The following is a 19385-nucleotide window of genomic DNA, read 5'->3' as shown; positions in this document are numbered from 1 at the left end:
AGTGAGGTGCTATGCTAGGTACTTTTAGATTTATAAATTTGTATTTCATATGCTTTATTATATAAAGCATAATAATCCATTATTATACTTTTACATGAAAACCCCAAGGCAATTCAAATCAATCCTATTTTACAGATGGGGAAATTGTGACTCAGCAGCGTTTAGTAAATTACTCACGTTCAGAGAGCCAGCCTGTGCAGGCATCAGGCTTAATGCCCAGGCTCCTCTCTCTAAAATCAGCTCTCTGCAAACAAAGTAAGAAACATAATTAGACACAAAAATGAAAATACTATTTAAAGTGAGATTATAAGAAAGCAATGCAGTATGGTAGCTACACTGGAGTCAGTGTTCTAGAACAAACTGTCATGTGTAAGGACCACTAACTTCCAAGAATTTTATAGCCTTGTTCAAAACAACATGGCATTCTCTGTGAGAACTCGAGGATAAGATATGCATTACAACTCATAAGAAGCTCATGCTGGAATGGTCATGAGTAAACAATAAAAATGAACCCAAAACAATTGAACAATTGACTAAAAGAGAAAGTTAGAAAAAAGTGAAGGTTTGTGTGTGTGTGTGTGTGTGTGTGTGTGTGTGTGTGTGTGTGATTTCAACTTGAATTTGCCTTCTAAAAGCTGAAATCCAATCAATTAATTCATTCTTCTGGCCAAAATTAAACTTTAGTCAACTTCTATTATTCTTCCATTCACAAAGCCTCTCAAGGTATATCTCAACGGGAATGCTGTTATGTGCCTTGAGATGTCCAAGTTCAAATATAAGGCACTTTTTACTTGAACAGAATTGGAACTTCTGCCCTGCTCTTTGTACATTTTTTAAAGATATTTATTTATTTATTTATTTATTTATTTATTTAATGCATGTGAGTTCACTGTAACTCTCCTCAGACACACCAGAAGAGGGCATCAGATGTTATTACAGATGGTTGTGAGCCACCATATGGTTCTGGGCATTGAATTCAGGACCTCTGGAAGAGCAGTCAGTGCTCTTAACCACTGAGTCATCTCTCCAGCCCCGTACATTCTTTTTCAGTTGGGCATATCTCTAGTAGCATTATTTTTCTCTCCTTTAAAACAGAGATTAAGACTCTGTCCTAGTGTGGTACCATGTATAGATTGGTGGAAATAGATTTAAAAGTGTCTAACAGAGTTCTGTGCTGGGTTGCCACTATGACTGCATTCTGAGGATATCTGCCTTTTGGATTGGCATTTTAAGAAGCAGTTGGTTAAGAGCAAACACCTGGATCGGAGGTTTCTCACCAAAGGCAACTTTATCCTCCTTGAGATACTTGCCAAGAATTAGGAGACATTTTATAATTGACACAGATGGGACAATATTATTAGATGAAAAGCCAGAGTTTTTTTTGTCCAGGAGCATCCTAATATACACAACAGAGCCACACTTCCAGTCACAGAAGTACCCAGCCCTAAAGGTCAACAGCACTATGTATCATGATGTCTTTTCAAGATTTTACATGTTGAAAAAATAGATTCAGTGTTGCTTATTGTGAATAGTTTCCAGGTTTCCATCAGAGTCCCATTGTGTAGATGTCTGTCATGGTTTTGGTGTTACGTACCCAGCTTCCCTTATAGTATGGGGTGAACATCACCTGAGGAAGGACTAAGACTGGCTATTCTCTGACATTGTCATGCATGTGCATACATTTTATTAACCCCTACATACACATGTACACACACACACACACACACACACACAAACATGGACAAACAAAAACGTAAGATAAAATAAATCTCTCCATTTTAAAATAAAGTCAAAGTTAGCTTATCACCAGGATTGAAACGTGACTTTAGCCATGGGTACCATTTCACATTAATTCATGTATTGAACCCAAAACGCCCTGTACCTGGTCTTTTTCAGTATGAAAAAGCTATGTGTTTGTCTATTGTAGCCATAACTGTAAGTAGAACACAGAGAAGGAGGGGTTGCTTGTCAATAGGCTTCCCACACACTTCTTGGTAATTAATTTTAAAACATGCCAAGTGTGCAAGACATCACTCACCCGGTGACACTCCATCAACAAAGGATCCCACAACAATGCAGATGAATGCTGACAAATAACAGCAAATGTACCGCAGGGTTTGGTTTACCCATCAAAAGCAGAAAGGCCTTGAAGGCTGTTTATTGCACCATGAATCTTCAGCTATAACCTCCATTAGGTTGGTATGAGACTTCCTAGCTTTAAAAGAAAAATGCTCTGAGGTCCAAGAGAAGTTATTACTGAGTCTTCTCAGAGGCTAAGACAAAATCCCCAAAATAATATTTTAAGGAATTTTTAAAAATTAATTTTTGGAGAGGATTTGGTAACTGTGTCTGCAATTCACAAAATAAAAAATATTCAACTTTTCATGAGGCTAAAAATACCAGGACTGTATTTTTACTCAGTTTAAAAGATACTGTAAGTAGTTTCTTTCTGGATTTATATTTTAGATGAGAATTAATAGATTTCTAATTCCCTCCTATTAACATCATCAGCACCTGAATATAGTCAGCCAAAAATACATAGACTGTCTAAAAAGGCTTTCCACCTAAGACTGGTTAAAAAAAATCAATGTGCAGTTCCCATCAGTTCAGCAAATTACTTACAGTAACCACAGTGCAAAGTTCCATTAACCCTTCTCTTCCTCAGCCCAAAGGAGGACATGCAATCAGCTGCCAATCACTCTGAGCCTCACTCTGTGAAGGGCCAGGCTAGCCAGTGGGCTTATGCTCTCAGTTAGAAGTGAGAGGAGACATATTGGTCTTACCTTCTTGCCAGGAAATGAGGTAATGAGTTGGCTGACCTTTGAGTCCTTGCTTGTGCTCAGGGATTTGTTGTCACCTTAAAGAAATCAGGGACATTGGGCTGTGGGGTTAAGAAGATGAATTTGCAGTGTGTTGTTAGGGTATTTTGAAAAATCCTACTAAGCACAGCGTATCTAGTTATACAAAGATTAGTGACCTCCCCTCATATTTAGGCTCAACAAGGCAACCCTATGCGAGGACAAGGGACCCAAAAGCTGATTGAAATCCCTGGGAGGTCTGACCTTTTTTGAAAGGAAACAGAGAAGGGTGGGGGTTGGCGGAGGCAGGAGACAGAGGGAGAGATCGAAACCTATGGGTGAGGTGTAATATATGAGGCCTAAAGGCCTTTAACTACTCTTGGTCACAGGGAACTGTTAATTTAATATGGTCTGCAAAGGATGCAGTGTCAAAGCTCAGCCCCATCCATACAGTTATTTCTGTCCCTTAGGGACAAAGCCACTAGACTTATTTTCCACTGGAAGAAGGAGGGGCATGTGGAAAGAAGGAGAATGGAGAGTCAGACATTGAAAGTGTCAGGTTTGAGCCAAATGTGACCCATATACTTGATTTGTTTGGCTCCGCCAGTGTGGAAAACATGGGTAAATTTTAAATGGGTAGACTTCATAAGACTTGTGAATTTTCAGTTATTCAAAATTTAAAATAGAAGCGGAGGCACCCGTTGACCCATATTCTAACTGTACTTTTTCAGAGCAAAAATGGATTAAAATGGTCCGTTTTAGGAGGAAAAAAAAATCAAACTGTGCAGCCCGACTAATTTCAATGGTCCCTCGGAGCAGTTCTCCTCACACAATTGCATTATCCTGACAATCACAGCATTTGAATTTGTGACCTCTGGAGTAATTGGACGAGGAGGACAAGGACCTCTGGGCATGTAAAGAAGACAGAAGTCTGTGGTCAAACTTAAGGTGAATTTCAAATACATTTTAAGGAATAATAATTAAAATGCCAATATTTTTCCAGTGACTCATAAAACATCAGAGCCTTATCATTTTTACTCCTCTATATCAGACGTCATTCCTTAAAATGGGATCATGGAATCGGTGGCTTAGCTGACAGTTTAGCTGAGAGTGACACATAAAGTAGCATCTGCCACTCACCATTAAACCAAGTCACCTTCCTCTCTCATCATATATTGACTTTTGTAACTGAGAAACTCAGGGTGTCTGACCTCAGGCAAGGCTGCATTCAGGAAATCAAATAACATTGTCTTCCTCCCTCCTCCACCTGCTTCCTCTCCTCTCATATTTCCCTTCTACTTTCTCAGCTTTGCTCACGGTCGACTTAATTCCCCAGCCAATTCTCTGCCTAGGACAACAAAGACAGCCACTAACAGAAAATCTAGTATTATATTATACCTTGGGAGATGGTCCAAGAAGAAAAGAGAACTTTCCTCTTAGCAACCAGGACTGTTCCAGTAAGGAACTTATATATTTGCACTGTCTGGGTCACATCCACACAACATTAATTTAACAAACATTTATTTGGTGCCAGAACGTAGTCACACTCCGGTCAGGGACTCGAAAATATCAGCGAAGCCCCCATAATAATGGAGTTTACCGTGTAGCAAGGTGTGTGAAGGGAATGAGAAGTAAAACATAATCCAACAAGTAAGAAAGTGACATTTTCCTTGAGAGCTGAAAAATACTACAGGGGAATTCTTTTTTAATAGTCCAGAATTTCCCCAAAGAAGAAAGAGGACTTCCCAAAATATAAAAGAGAAGTTGTCTTGCAGTGACGATATGGAGGCCATATAGACAAAAACAAAGGAGATGCTAATCTTGAGTGGGGCTTGATACACAAATATCATTGCTTCTACCCCTATGTTCTCTTTTACTGTGGGGGAAGGGGAGAAAGACTGAGCTTAAGAGCTACCTGAGAGACACAGAAGACCCACTTCCTTCCTTCCTTCCTTCCTTCCTTCCTTCCTTCCTTCCTCCCTCCCTCCCTCCCTCCCTCCCTCCCTCCCTCCCTTCCTTCCTTCCTTCCTTCCTTCCTTCCATCCTTCCATACTCCACACTGCAGAGCTTCTTGGAACTCCTAACTAAGCCTTTCTGGCGCTAGGAGCCTATTGCCTATGCCTTGACCTCTCTTCTCATTCCTGTTCACCTTACTGACTAAATCACTTTCCTTTGCTCAAAGTCCCCTGAAATACCATTATGTGCCACTTGCATGGGATTGCAAAGAACCAGTGCTTTGTCACTCATGTGAGATTTATCTTTAACACTGACTTCCTAGTTCATTGTACAGGAACTCTGTGTTCCTAGTTCTCTGTGGAGAAAGAAGTTCAATCCATGATACGCATGTAGTCTTTGATAAATGAATAGATGAATCTGTTGCGTAGCAGCTGGCAAAGCTCACCCAATACTGCCCTCCCTGTCACTCTCTAGTGCATGGCGGTAGTGTGTTCATGGTCCCCCTTTTCCCTAAGGCCCCAGTGATGGTGGCCATTCACAGACCCTCTGACTCAACTCCCTTAGTCCCTGTACAGAAATAGGTTTGGTGAATGTATTAGGTTCTTTTCTGGTTTTGTGACAAAACACTGTGGTCAATGCAACTTATAGAAAGAAGAGTGTGTTTGGGACTTATCATTCCAGAGGAAAAAAAAGAGTTCATCACCATTATGTCAGAGAAGAGTGGCAGCAGGCAAGTATAAAGGGAGAAACACCTGAGAACCTACATCTCAGTACCCCAAGCAGGAAAGAAAGAGAACACACTGGGACTAGCACTTGGGTATGAAACCTCAAAGCCCACCTCTAGTGGGAATATTTCTTCCAGCAAGGCTACACCTCCTAAAATTCCCCAAATTGTGTCACCAACTGGGAACCACATATTCAAATGCCAGAGCCTCGTGAGTAGGGGGAGTGATATTCTTATTCAGTCCACCACAGGGAGGATGTGAGGTTCAGTTAGTTCTTATTCAGTCTACCACAAGGAGGATGTGAGAAGCAGTCAGTCAGGGGATGCTGAGAGCATGGCCTCTCTCAGGTCTGCAGCTTATTAATAAGAGATAGAGCTTTTAGGTGTTCCATAGCTCTTAATCAGCCGTAGATAAACATGTGCTTTCACAGAATCATTAAAAACAAGATAATCTATGTAAAGCTCTTAGGATGGCATTTAGCAAATGTTTGCTATTGTTATCTCGGTCACATGAGAAGGAACGGTCGCTTGAGTGGGATGCAGCAGCAGCCAGCAAAGCATCTGTGATATCAGATTTGCATCGTGCCAGTGGTTCTGAGTTACAGAGGATGTGCATATGCCTAACTCCATTCTATTGCCGCAGTCTATGAAATAATGTGCTTTTTATTATTAAAACTCAGATAAGGCTTTCCTGGATATTTATCTATACATCTTAACTCAGAACCCCATGCTTTTCTTATTTTCTACTTTATCCTTGTTTCTTGGGTCTAAATATTCCCATTTTGGAGTAATGGGACACCTGGTTTGGCTAATGAACGCTGATTATGTGATCACCACACTGGTGTTCACTCTGAATGGGGCTGAGGTTATACCCAGGGACAACGTGTTAGGACATAACATAGGCCTTCCTGAGAGTAGATTTGAACTAACTCAACTTGAACTATCTCAGTACACACTGACCATTTGTTGAAGACTAGCTGGGAATCATTTCCAGAAGAAAAGCTACCCTGCAATTCATTGCATCTCCCAGGAAAAGTGACACTGAGAAATCTCTATAGAAGCAAAGCTGAGACCATACCTACAGCCCACCCTGACTTTCCAAATTCACCTTCAGCATGGAATTGTTATCTTTAAAACCTGTGGTGGTATCTGACATAATTGTCTCTGAAGTGGAAGGACACCAAGAACCAAATGGGACTTGGAAATCAGAGACATATCCAGACCTAAGTCTTTGCCTGAAGCACTTTCATTGAGTCTCACCTCTCCATGTGAACATGGAATCCTGTGCCGTATGCAGAAATTTTAGTTGACTTTAAGTTTTAGTTGACTGAATGAAGACCTGCAAAGACAGCAGTTCCTAGTTGTTGACACTTGTCCTTATCATCGAAGAAAAAAGTCTTTCTTTTGACTCATAGGAGAAGTAAAGATTTTTTGTTATTGTTTTTTGGGGTTTTTTTTGCTTGTTTTGTTTTTGTTTTTTGTTTTTGTTTTTGTTTTTTTTGCATTGAGATAGAAGTAAAGGTTTTATATATAGACAATGACAGTGAAAATTATGGTGATGGGGCCACAAGCAAAGCAGCACTGGAGAGCTAAAATATTGAAGATCAGATATTATCCCCTGTCAACTTCTACAGTACCTTGGTTTTAGCCCAGTGAAACTTGTGTTGAGATTCTGGTTTTCATATTTCGATAGGATAAATTTCTGTTGTGTTAAGCTCTATATTTATGGTAATTTGGTATAGCAACCAGAGAAAACTATATACGTGTTCCTTTTCTATACTTGTCCTTTCTGCACACTGCCCCTTGCTCAACTGAGCTGTTAATGGGTTGTCTGTCTAAACACAGAAACATGCCCTCATCTTCCTTCAGCCTGTAGGAAGGTCAGATCCACAGCCTGTGATCTCTGTTCTTTTTGACAGCATGTGTTCATATGCTCATCACCAACCAGTGTGGGCGCCACCTCCTAAGATGGCCAGCTTCTCATGTTTGTTTTATTTGATGATTTCTGATTGAGCCCTTTATATCAGAGACAACAATAATTTAAAGACCTGGAAATGGAAAGTCATCAGGATGTGGGTAAAGAAAACAATTTTAACATTACTTAAACAGTGATAAAAATATGTACTTAATACATATTTATAAGTACTATTATGTGCCAGCATAACAATCCTGACAGGTAAATTTATACAGTATTACAGTTCTCTGGAGAGAAACAGAACTATAGGAAGACAGACAGATAGACAGATGGACAGACAGATTGTATGTGTGTGTGTGTGTGTGTGTGTGTGTGTGTGTGTACAAGTTGACAGATAGATAAAATAAATTGATTCATGCCATTATAGAAATTGTCAAATTCAAAATCTGTACAGTTAATGTCCTCATTTGAGCCTAGAGGCAAGAGCTGCTATACATTATAGGAAGCAATCTGCCTTATCTATTCTCTTTCTTGAAGCATCAACCTCTGAGCCTATGTGTAGAGACTGTGGTGTAGGAGTAAGAACTGGGAGAGCACCTCATGGTCAGTGTTTCTCTACATTCTGACCAATTGTCACTTTCTGTAATAGTCTCCGTCTGCTGCAAAAGGAAATGTCTCAGATGAGCTAGACTTCTCTGTGAGCATAGGATATATGTGAAAATACAGTGAAGAATTATACTGGTTTAGGAAAGTGTCAGTAGGAGGTATTCCTCTAGGTTCAATGACCTAAGACTCCGGGAGCATCATACAAGAGGTGGTGGAAAGAATGATAAGGAGCAAAAAACCAGAACATCTACTACAAGATTGTCTCATCTGTATATGACAGGAGAAATGCATCTTGAACTCTCAACAATGCAGTTGCTTGAATAAAACCCTAGTGATGCAAGTTAACATGCCAGTTCCGACTGGTGAAATTTCAGAAGGTCCTACCCTTCAAAGAAGAGACATTGGCAATCAGTGATTTCAGAGAGAGAAAGAATCTGTCTTCCCCGGGGATGAGCCCCAATACCAAGTGGTCAGTCCTAAAACACATACATAGGAGTACACTAAAGTGGACTCAGAAAGGTGTACTTATGTATTTGTAATATGATTTTTAAAAGGCTATGAGTTTGAGAGGGAATGGGTAGGTGGGAATGGTACACAGAGGTGATGGAGGGAATGGAAGGTATGATTTAAATATAGTACTCAGGTATGGAATTTTAAAATAAATATTAATATCATCTGGAAACATTCAGAATACTAAGTAACTAAATATCAGGATGCTGCTCAGATGAAGTTGACCATCATGTCTTTGTTTATAGAATTGGCATACTAGGTGGCCACACCCAAAAAAGGACTTTGTGGACAGACTGAAGTGTCAGTTGAAGCAATACTCAAATTTTTCAGTGTTGCTATCAAAACACCACACCTAACTTTTTGCTGTGTTGATATCTTCACCCAATATTCCCTGGCCTAAGTCAAGGGGTCCTGTGAAAATTTTCAACATTGGAAGCATCTGGTCTGGATAATCAGTACAGCAGTTGAATCACGGAGATAAACCCATCTTCTATCGTGATCTACCAAAGCTCACCTTAGACCTGGTGACCCAGTGCTTTGGAGTCTTAAGGAGAATACTGGAGGAATAGGGGAATGAGAATATTAAGTGGAAGAAAGGGCATTTTAATGAGTCTATTTTAATTCTAACTGCTTCATTACTTCTTCAGATCCCAGATGTTTGCTGGAGACAGACTAGCAGGAACAGACCATGATTTCCTGCTTCCAGTACATCCTTTCCTAGAGTAATGACTCAGTTTCCTGATCACAAAAGGGGTCACCAGCCATTGTGAATAAGTCTGGAAACCCAAATGGTAACTGAGGCCCTCCTTTCCTCCGTGTTCCTTCTAGGAATTATAAAGCCATGAAAATAGATCCGGGATCCTTGCTAATCATGGTCTTGCACCTGGCTCTAGGGGACCATCACTTCCTGTTTTGATGGTTCTCCACATCCCAGCCTCCAATCTATTCTCAGAAGAACCAGAAATATCCAGTGAAGACTTGGCATCATGCCTAAATCACCTTTGCTCAAAACTCTTTACACGTCACATACTGTCCATATCCAGTTTTCCTCATGCCTGAAACCCTGTCCCAGTTGAGCCTCAGACCATGCTACCGTCATCTTATCTTCTCCTCACTGCTGCAGTGATGTTTGCCGTTCCTCTGGCCTCCTTGACACTTTTATTTCTTGGACTATCTCTCAAGTTCTAGTGTTACCTCCACAGACAGACCCAGAACTCAAGATTATTGTTCCTCAAGTCTTCATTGTGACATCCACATAGAAACTGTAAAAGGAAAGGAAATATAGAGCTCTCTATTTGCGTTACTTTTAAAATAATAGTCTCATTCATCCCTTTTGAATTGCATACCATTGTATTTTGTTCATATGCATGTATTTTGGCCATGTACATCCTCCCTCTCCCCCAGCTTCTACAGACACAACCCCATCTACTTACCCATCAAACTTATTGTACTTTCTCATGTTTAACCCATTGAATTAATTTTATGCCCAAATTCCATTGGTTGTGGGGTCATCTTCTGGAGCACGGGTTACCTATCAGGCTGTGGTCACACCCTTAAAGAAAATTGACTCTCCTTTTCCCAGAAGCCATCCATTGTCAGTATCTTCTCAACAGGGGACGAGACTTTGTGTCCACCTCCCATCTCCATGGTTTTGCACAGGCTGAAGCCTGTGCAAGTTTATTTGCGTTCTTACTATGATGTCAGTTCCATTCATGAGGATGACTGCTGCTATAGAAAATTTAGAGGCTTAAAATTACTCACATTTATCATGCTACATTTGTGAAATCCAAACTGCCAGTCAGAGGACTGAAAGTGAGATGTTAGTGGAGTGACTTTCAGAATGTGTGAAGAGAAACCATTTCTCAACCTTTAGAATCTGTGGCCACTTTATTCTGACTTCTGTTTATACCATTTACACTATTTTTCTTTCTAGTTTTCTGAAACATTGTTCTCTCTCTCTCTCTCTCTCTCTCTCTCTCTCTCTCTCTCTCTCTTTCTCTCTCTCTCTCTCCCTCCCTCTCTCTCTCTCTCTCTCTCGCAGGTTTTCTTTACCACTGTAGTGAGACTTGAGAGACTGCTGGGTGATATATGCTATTCTTTCATCTTAGAGTCTTTATAGTTCCATTACCTTTGCAAAACCTCTTTTACCATGCAAGGTAACGAATGAGACTATAACATCTTTCAGGGTTGTTGCTCTACCTTGCTGCAGAAGGCAATGAAAGGGGCTTGAGTCTGCTTTTCTCTTGATCCTTTTTCATGGTTACCATGATTACCTGGTGGTATCAAACATAAGCTGTGGTTATGAGGAGTTTTCCTTTAGATGTAAATGCCACAGAAGCTGTAGACCACTGTCACTACACACACACACACACACACACAAATGCACACACACACACAGACACACACAGACACACTCACACATACAAACACACACTCTCTCAAACACACACACAGACAGAGAGACAGAGAGAGAGAATTTTCCTCCAAGACAATGGGAGGGGAGGTTCCTGCAAGACAATGAGAGAGAGAGAGAGAGAGAGAGAGAGAGAGAGAGAGAGAGAATTTTCCTCCAAGACAATGGTCCAGGGTCATGTCATTAATATTTCCATCCAATATTTCTGCCTATCCTCACCTCACTTCTGGGCAGATTGTTGGAAGGAATCATAGCATGTGCCAATATACAGCAGGCTCTTTTCTGAGTAAGAAGGATTATGTAATTTCTTCTGGCTAATAAGTGATTGTAGGGTAAGCATTCCATTGGTGAGATGAGATATGTAGTGCTTTTCTATGCTTTCTTTGATTATCTAGATTACCAAGTTAAGGGAAAGTAAACTTAGAGTCAACATGCAGAATAAAGCCAGATGGAGAAGCCTACCAAAATTTTCTGTACTTGACTGTGTAAGGCAGGAGTATTTTAAGTTTGAGACAAGCATGGGCTACTTGATAGTGCCCTGTCTCAAAAGCGAACAAAACAAAAATGTTCAGGATAAACCAGTAAGCTTTGCTGTATAATTATAAGCCACCATATGCAGCCTGGAACTTAGCTTCTGTTGACTGGTGTGCACAAGGGTTAAAAGGAAGGAAAGATGAGAGTGACTAGCACTGACTCTGCTAGCTGCTCCTCTCGGTTCACCTGGTTCTATTCACAGGCCACTCATTCATCAGCTACATTCATGGCCTTTCTTGTTCCTTGAATGGAAATGCCCATTAACTTTGCCTTCTTCTTGTTCAGTTTCTTTGCTAAAGTGATAGGACATTTCATTTTTTTCCACAAAGAAGCAGTTACAGTTTGTTAAGGAGCAATTCTAATGTAGATTAAAACATGGATATTAAGAAAGAAAGAATAGTGTTTAGGAAAAGAACAGCACACATCTAAGACATGGGTGTAGACTTCTCAACAGTTTCCAAAGTCTATGTAAAAGTGTACTCACAGACTTTTTTCCTTGACTGCAGGCAGCTGCTTCTGTCCCTTTCTCATGATAGAAATGGTGACAGATCTGCAGGTGTGATAGCCAGGGGCTGTGGAAAAAGTGTAAATGGTGCTGTGGACATTTAATAGGATCCATCCCTTGTAATAAGCCTTGGAAATGAAGTATGATTATTTCATAGTAAATGCACAGTAGGACATAATTTTGGGATTTCATAGAAATCAAGGTAGAAGAAAAACGAAGATATCTGGGGGCCAAAGAATGGAGCCACGCTGAGTTACCAAGACCTAGATATGTGTCATCATAGGCACCAGGGCTCCAGGTTTCCCCTCCTGAATTACATCCATCTCTTGTCCCCTCTCACCCTATTCTTGTGGGCCTTTTGTCCTCAGCAAATGTTGGGGTGAGCAGAGCTTTCCACAGCTGGAGCCAGAGAACTATATGCCTGCAGATTAAAACTGCACCTTAGATGTGCACTTCACAAAAAAAAAAAAAAAATTCTGCTGGAGTACTCATAAGCATATGAGAGCATCTAGTTCTGCAGCTGGGTGTCAATAAAGGGCTCCACTGGCCAGCCTGATAACTCATGACCCAGTGAAGAACATTGTTTCCATGGAAACCTGCAATTGGTGACCCAAATATGCAAGTTAAAGTTAGCTACTTTACCTACCTCATTGTGTGGGTCTGCTGAGGGTTGCCACTATTACATAAAAATCAGGGCTCTTTTTTTGCATAGGTGGATTTTCTCCATGGAAGTCATCAGTTCTGTCAGCATAGACCATGGGGGTCCCCCTGTTCTAAATCAGCTGCACTTAGTTATAAACTTTTTTTGTTGGGGGACTAGCCAAAACTGAGATGGGAGTCATTCTCCAGGGTATTGCTCACTTGCATCTTACTCTGTTTCTTAAACCCCTGCAGGGCGAGCCCTGCTGAGACTCACAGACAAGAAACTGGAGCGCATGGGGATCTCCCAGGAGAACCAGCGACAGCACATCCTGCAGCAGGTGCTCCAACTGAAGGTTCGGGAAGAAGTCAGAAACCTGCAGTTACTCACACAAGGTACCCTGCTGTTTCCTGGTGGGTGGGTGCATGGGAAGACAGAAAATGTTATCACTGTGACAGAGGGGAGCCAGGAAAAGTTTGTTGTTTCCTTACAGGATTTCCTTCATTAAAAGAAAAAACAAAGTAGGTAGCCTTAAAGACTACTTCTCTCTAAAACTTTTTCATTGCTCACCAGAGAGAAAGATGCATAAATAAGTAATGGATGCACAAATAGAATTACTGCAGCTAACTTCAAGGTTATCGCATACAACTGCAGAAATTGCCTACTGTACAACCCCAGAGAGTACCAATCACACTGGTCAGGGTCCAATTGTTCCCTCCAGAGTTATGTTGCGTGCAGACTGCACAACTGAGTACTATAGTCCTGGATGCCCTCAGCTTACCAGTAATTCTGAGGAGATCTTAGAATTCAAGTAATTCTAAACTTAATATGGCCGGTGATGGAGATGTGATTTTGATACATTTTCTTTTACATTGCTTTTCATTGCCCAACAGAGAGGAAATATTTCAAATGTATCTTTATTTAACTGAATTAATGCATGCCTATACTTTAGGGACTTTGAAAATTCTATTAGCTTCTTGGGAATAGAATGATTTAAAATCTAGACTAGAGAATTTAAATTTGGGATATTAAGACTGTTTAACTCATAATAGTGTGATAAGAGAACCTAATAACCTTGTAACTTTGAAGTGTCAAAAATATCTAAAATTTGAAGAAAAACCTAAGTCCCACTATATCTCACTTATGTATACATATAATTTGATAGATATAGACTTCCATCGACTGTACTTTTTCTTCTTTTGTTGTCCATCATGCATCGTTTTAAATGAAAGGATGATAAAGTAAGTGGTTTTGAGAGCATTGGGTAATTTTCAATAAGCGGATATAGTAATGGCATCCATATGGATATTGGAGAAATGTGTGTCAGCCAAGATACATGTTATTGCATTTAGACTAACCCAGTAATAGTCTTGTTGCCTAGAACAGTGGTTCTCAACCTGAGGGTCGAGACTCTTTTGAGGGGGGTCACATATTGGATGTCCTGCATATCAGAATACATTACAGTTCACCACAGTAACAAAATTTCTCTTCAAGTAGTAACAAAATAATTTTATTGTTGGAGGTCACGACAACATGAGGAACTGTATGAAACAGTCAGCATTAGGGAAGTTGAGAACCACTGACCTAGAGGAAATGATGAAGTGCCTGAAAGATAAGCATCGTTGAAGGATAAATATATACAGAGTGATGTAGAAAATGGTATCAGCTGTTTGACAGGCTTCTTTGAAGTTTCTCCCCAGAGAACCCTTGTGGTGTGTTCAGGAGAGTGTTTATACTAAGTAATTTAAATTTGAGTGTGATTTGCTGATATGCCTTTAAGTTTCTTTAAAAAAAATAGAAATAATACAACTTAAGGCAAGAAATGCTATCACAATGCTACTTATAAAATGGAGTAAAATGAAGCAAATAACTCTGCTTAAATGCCACGTAATCCAGGCATTAAAGATGCTAGACGTGAGATGAAATCGTATGGAAAAGTTGACATATAGCCTGCCTCAATTTTTCAATATATCTATTATAAAACCACGTAGTGGTTCTACATGTAGCATATGAACCCTCTACCACAGCATACTTCTTTCTACCTCTCTGTGTTTGGGGAAGGTCCTGAGTTCAACCTTTCTGATTTCGTTGTTGGCATTTTCTATCCCTTTGAAACTGTACGTTCTTTATTCTCTCATGCCATTCCCTTCAGAAGGAACTAGTGTTCTCTAGCTCATGGGTGTTATTCTCTGAATTTTTATTGCCTTTCTTATTGCTTGTCCTTTACATGTTACTGTTCAGAATCACTTTATATCAGACATCCTTTATAAAATCCATAGTGTTATTGAAGTGATAATTTCTTGGTTTTTTTTTCCTTAGAAAGAGATACAAAATTGACAAGATGTTTGAAGATTGATAATAGAGGATGTAAAGAGATCTGGGGAAGCTTTAAATTTTGGGGGGTCTCAGTTTGTTCTAATAAGAATCAATGTTCCATCAACTCAAGGGAGCTGGCTGGTTTGGCATGCATAGCATATGGATGTTCACTACAGGGGTGATGTGTGATTCAATATTAAACATTTGATTCTTCAAACGTCCAACTACAAAGTTACACCAACAATAGGCTGGATAAGTACAATGATTATACAATTTCAGTCTTTTTAAAACCTCTGTGGGTCTTTGTCTTGAGGAGACTGGGTCACACCTCCAGCTTTTTCAAATGGGACACAGTGCCAGGACACATGAAGTCATTACCCTAAAGCAAAACATGTTTCTGTTGCTATCGATTGTACAGTCCGATCAAGCTGCTACAGAAAATACCACAAACTGATTAGCTTCCTGTGCTGTAGTTACCATTCTTACTGCTATGACAAAGTACCTGATGGAAGCAACTTTAGGAAGAACAGGTTTATTTTAGATCACAGTTTGAGGGTAGATCCATCATGTGAGGGAGAGTGTGGCAGAAGATTATGAGGCAGCTGGTCACATGATTTCTACATTCAGAAAGCAGAGAGACACAACTGCTGCTGTTCAGTTCCTGTTCTCCTTTTGATTCACTCCTGAATCCAGGTTCACACAATAAGTGGTCTTCCAACCTCAGTGACTTCCGTCACAGACATACCCAGAAATTTATCTCCTGTGTGATCATAGATTCTGTCAAGTTCACAATCCACCTTAATCATCACAGTTAAAAGCAACAGAATTTGTTTCTCATGTTTCTGAATGCTGGGAAGTCTAGGGTTATGTATGACACTAGGGAATTACGTTTTATAGGCCATTCTTACCGAGTCCTTCCCCTGTGTTTCACATCTCAGAAGCAAGACAGAATCCATCTGAGATTCATACCAAAGGGATCTCATCAAATCCTGCCCTCATCACCTAATCCTCTATGAGAGATCCCAGTTCCCCTTAATTCATACCTTAAGAATTACAACTTCAATATATGTGTGTTTGTCAGACTGTTGCATTGGTACTTAAGTTTATATTATTTTAAACAAAACTAACTATTTTTAAAGGTAGTTTTGTGTGTGTGTGTGTATGCTCACATGTATATATGTATGCACGTATGGAGATAAGATGTTGATGTAGAATGCCTTTTATCACTCTCTACCTACTTTAGTTTGTGCAACTCAACATAGAGCTAGCTCACTGACTTCTCTAGGTTGACTGGCCAGTGAGCTCTAAAGATCTGCCTGTCTCTACATCACAGTTCTAACACCCCACACACACACACACACATGCACAGTTGAGCACACACACACACACACACATACACGCATGCACAGAGAGAGAGACATTGAGAGAGCGAGACAGAGAGAGATGCAGTGCAGGAGTTACAGATGTGCATCATCATGCCTGGCTCTTTGTGTAGATGTGCTTTTGAGACCTTGTGCTTGTACAGCAGTTACTTTTAACCCTCGAGCCGTCTCCTCAGCCCTCAAAGGACTCCTTTTTTGAGGAAAGGATTTTTTTTCTTTTAAATGATTGGATTTTTTTGTGTATTTTTATTTGATTTTTAGAGTCCCTTTATAAATATATAGGTATTTTTTGGAAGACTATAGGTGGCTTCCTTTAAAGAAAGAGCTAAGTAAATCGTGGCACATATAGTTACTGGGAGTGTTTGAACCTGTAAATGAGAAATGAAGAAGGACCCCTGGGAAACCACGAAAAATAAAACAAAACCAAAATTCATAACAATATGCAAATTGTACATTTGCCATTTAGGGAGAAATGTTGTCTCTCTGTGTATATACTTTGTCTATATAAGAAATACTAAATAATGTATATGAAACTAATATAAGTTACACCCATGGGTCAGGGAAATGGTCATAGAAAGAGAATACATGCTTCGAATGTCATTTTGCATTTGAAATATGAGTGTTTGAACTATTTTAAAGAACACACATAAAAAATAAACAAGAAGGAGAAAGTATAAATTTAGCGTTAGATATGCCTGGATTTTAAGCACTGCCCTGAATATTTAATTTTGTTGCTTCCGGGAAATTCTTTAAGCGCTCTGCTCCCATTCACTAACTTGTGAAATAGAGATGAGTGGCTCTGCTCAGGCAATGAGAATATGGCAGGAATTCGAGGCTAACATACTCAGCCATTAGCCTTGTCACATAATTAAACCAAGCTTGTACATTTATAACAAGTCACATCATGTTAATACCTTTTCTACATAAATTTATCTGACACTCAGTTTACTTCCATTCACATGTGTTGATTTTACAGGGGTGAAATTAAATTTTTTTTTAATTTTTTTATTGGTCGTTTTGTTTATTTACAATTCAAATGTTATCCCCTTCCTGATTTTTTCTCGGAAACTCCCTCATTCCACCCCCTCCCCCTGCCTCCACGAGGGTGCTCACCCACCCACCTACTCTCACCCACCACCCTAACATTCCCCTACGCTGGGGCATCAGGCCTTCACAGGACAAATTGACTCCCCTGCCTTTGATGCCAGACAAGGCCATCCTCTGCTACATCTGCAGCTGAAGCTATAGATTCCTTCATGTGTATTCTTTGGTTGATGGTTTAGTCCCTAGGAGCTCTAGGGAGTCTGGTTGGCTAATATTGTTCTTCCTATGGGGTTGCAAACCCTTTCAGCTCCTTCAGTCTTTCCCCTAACTCCTCCATTGGGGTCCCCCTGCTCAATCCAATGGTTAGCTGCAAGCATGCCCATCTGTATTGGTAAGGCTCTGGCCAAGCCTCTCAGGAGATAGCCATATCAGGCTCTTGTCAGTAAGCACTTCTTGGCATCAGCAATAGTATCTGGGTTTGGTGGCTACATATGTGATGAATCCACAGGTGGGGCAGTCTCTGGATGGCCTTTCCTTCAGTCTCTGCTCTACTATTTGTCCCTCTATTTCCTTTAGACAGGAGCAATTCTGGATTAAAATTTTGAAAAGGGTGGGAGGCTCCATCCCTCAACCTCTGGATATGGTTTCTACAGGTTCTCCCTCCCCTTTGTTGGGTATTTCAGCTAATGTCATCCCCTTTGGGTCCTGGGATCCTCCTGCTTTCCTGGCTCCCTAGACTTTCTGTTCCTAGAACCCTGTTCCAGATCTCCCACTGCTACACACCTCTGTTCAATTTTCTGACCCTCTATACATCTCCCCTGTCTCCTCCGACCCCTGATCCTGCCCTCCCTTTTTTCCTTTCTGCCTCATCTATTCCTCCCAAGTCCCGCCCACTGTCTACCTCTCATGATTATTTTGTTTCCCTTTCTAAATAGGACGTAGTCTACTTTGTCTTCCTTCTTCTTGACCTTCATATGGTCTGTAAGTTGTAATTTTGTTCTCCCTTTCTTCATCTGTGACTTCTAGATGTTGATGAAAGGACACACACACACACACACACACACACACACACATTGTAAGACTTTTTTAATTGCATAATGAATACATAGTAAATGCCAGTTTTTACTCCCTATCCAGAAACCATGACAAATACTCCTGAGACACCTCAGCAGCAACAGCCAGGGCCATCTTACCTGAAGGCCTGACTGCCTCTCTTGTCGCTGATAATGGTCCCATAGCTCCCTGACATTTGCAAGGAAGAGCCATCAGTGTTTGCCTCAGCATTCATGCTCTCCTTCTGTCATCTTTGGGGAGATTGGCTCATCTAAAAGAAAGCTTTTGGTCGTCTATGTTCCATCTTTGAGCAGCCAGGATGTCAATCTGGCTGGTGACACTTGATTAACTGTTCCCGCTTGAAATTCAGCTGGGTCAGAACACTCCCAGTTATGTTTTGAGAAGCATAGCAGGCAGCCGGAAAGTCATCATGACATTTCTGGCTGATTCATGAGAGATAGGGGGTGTGCTTTATACAACACATAGCAGTGGTACCAAGTAGTCTAGAATCCCTCAATATTTTTCTTAGGTTTTAATAGTACGCATTGTTTCTAGAAAGTAAAATTCCCCAACAGACACTGAATACTGTGCTCGATCCAGCTCATGAGTTTTAATCTTCACTATGCACAGAGCATGCACTCGTTGTCACATCAGCTCTTCCTAGTCTCTCTACCGTGGCTCCTATTGTTTGTCGTTCTTGATATACATAAGACAAAGTAACACAGAGAAACTAGCATGACCAAAGGAAGATAGGCCTTGGTAAAAAAAAGCATAGCACAAGAATGTCTGAGTCCAAAGCAAGCTCTTTGCTTTCTTCACATGCTTCACTGGTCTCTTTTGGGACTGTTATATTTTTTCTCATGTAGGATTATACAAGGCCATTTTCATGCAAGTATATAGTGTAGTTCTCTTCCCAAATTTGCTTCTATTTTTATTATTCATTAGATAGATAGATAGATAGATAGATAGATAGATAGATAGATAGATAG

General features: G+C 40.3%; 1 protein-coding gene across 3 annotated transcripts in view; it reads left to right on the top strand.

The window, feature by feature from the left end:
* Samd12 (sterile alpha motif domain containing 12) overlaps nt 1–19385 on the top strand; it is a 409481-nt gene that overhangs the window by 208467 nt on the left and 181629 nt on the right. For all 3 annotated transcript variants that reach the window (XM_028766139.1, XM_028766122.1, XM_028766130.1), the window contains exon 4: nt 12856–12996. In XM_028766139.1, the coding sequence (XP_028621972.1) occupies nt 12856–12996 (141 nt within the window). The remainder of the gene's footprint in view (nt 1–12855; nt 12997–19385) is intronic.

This window comes from Grammomys surdaster, unplaced genomic scaffold (genome assembly GCF_004785775.1).
Source record: "Grammomys surdaster isolate TR1022 unplaced genomic scaffold, NIH_TR_1.0 63, whole genome shotgun sequence".
NCBI lineage: Eukaryota > Metazoa > Chordata > Mammalia > Rodentia > Muridae > Grammomys > Grammomys surdaster.
Note: the sequence above shows the minus strand (reverse complement) of the source record. Positions and strands in the feature narration are given on the sequence as shown.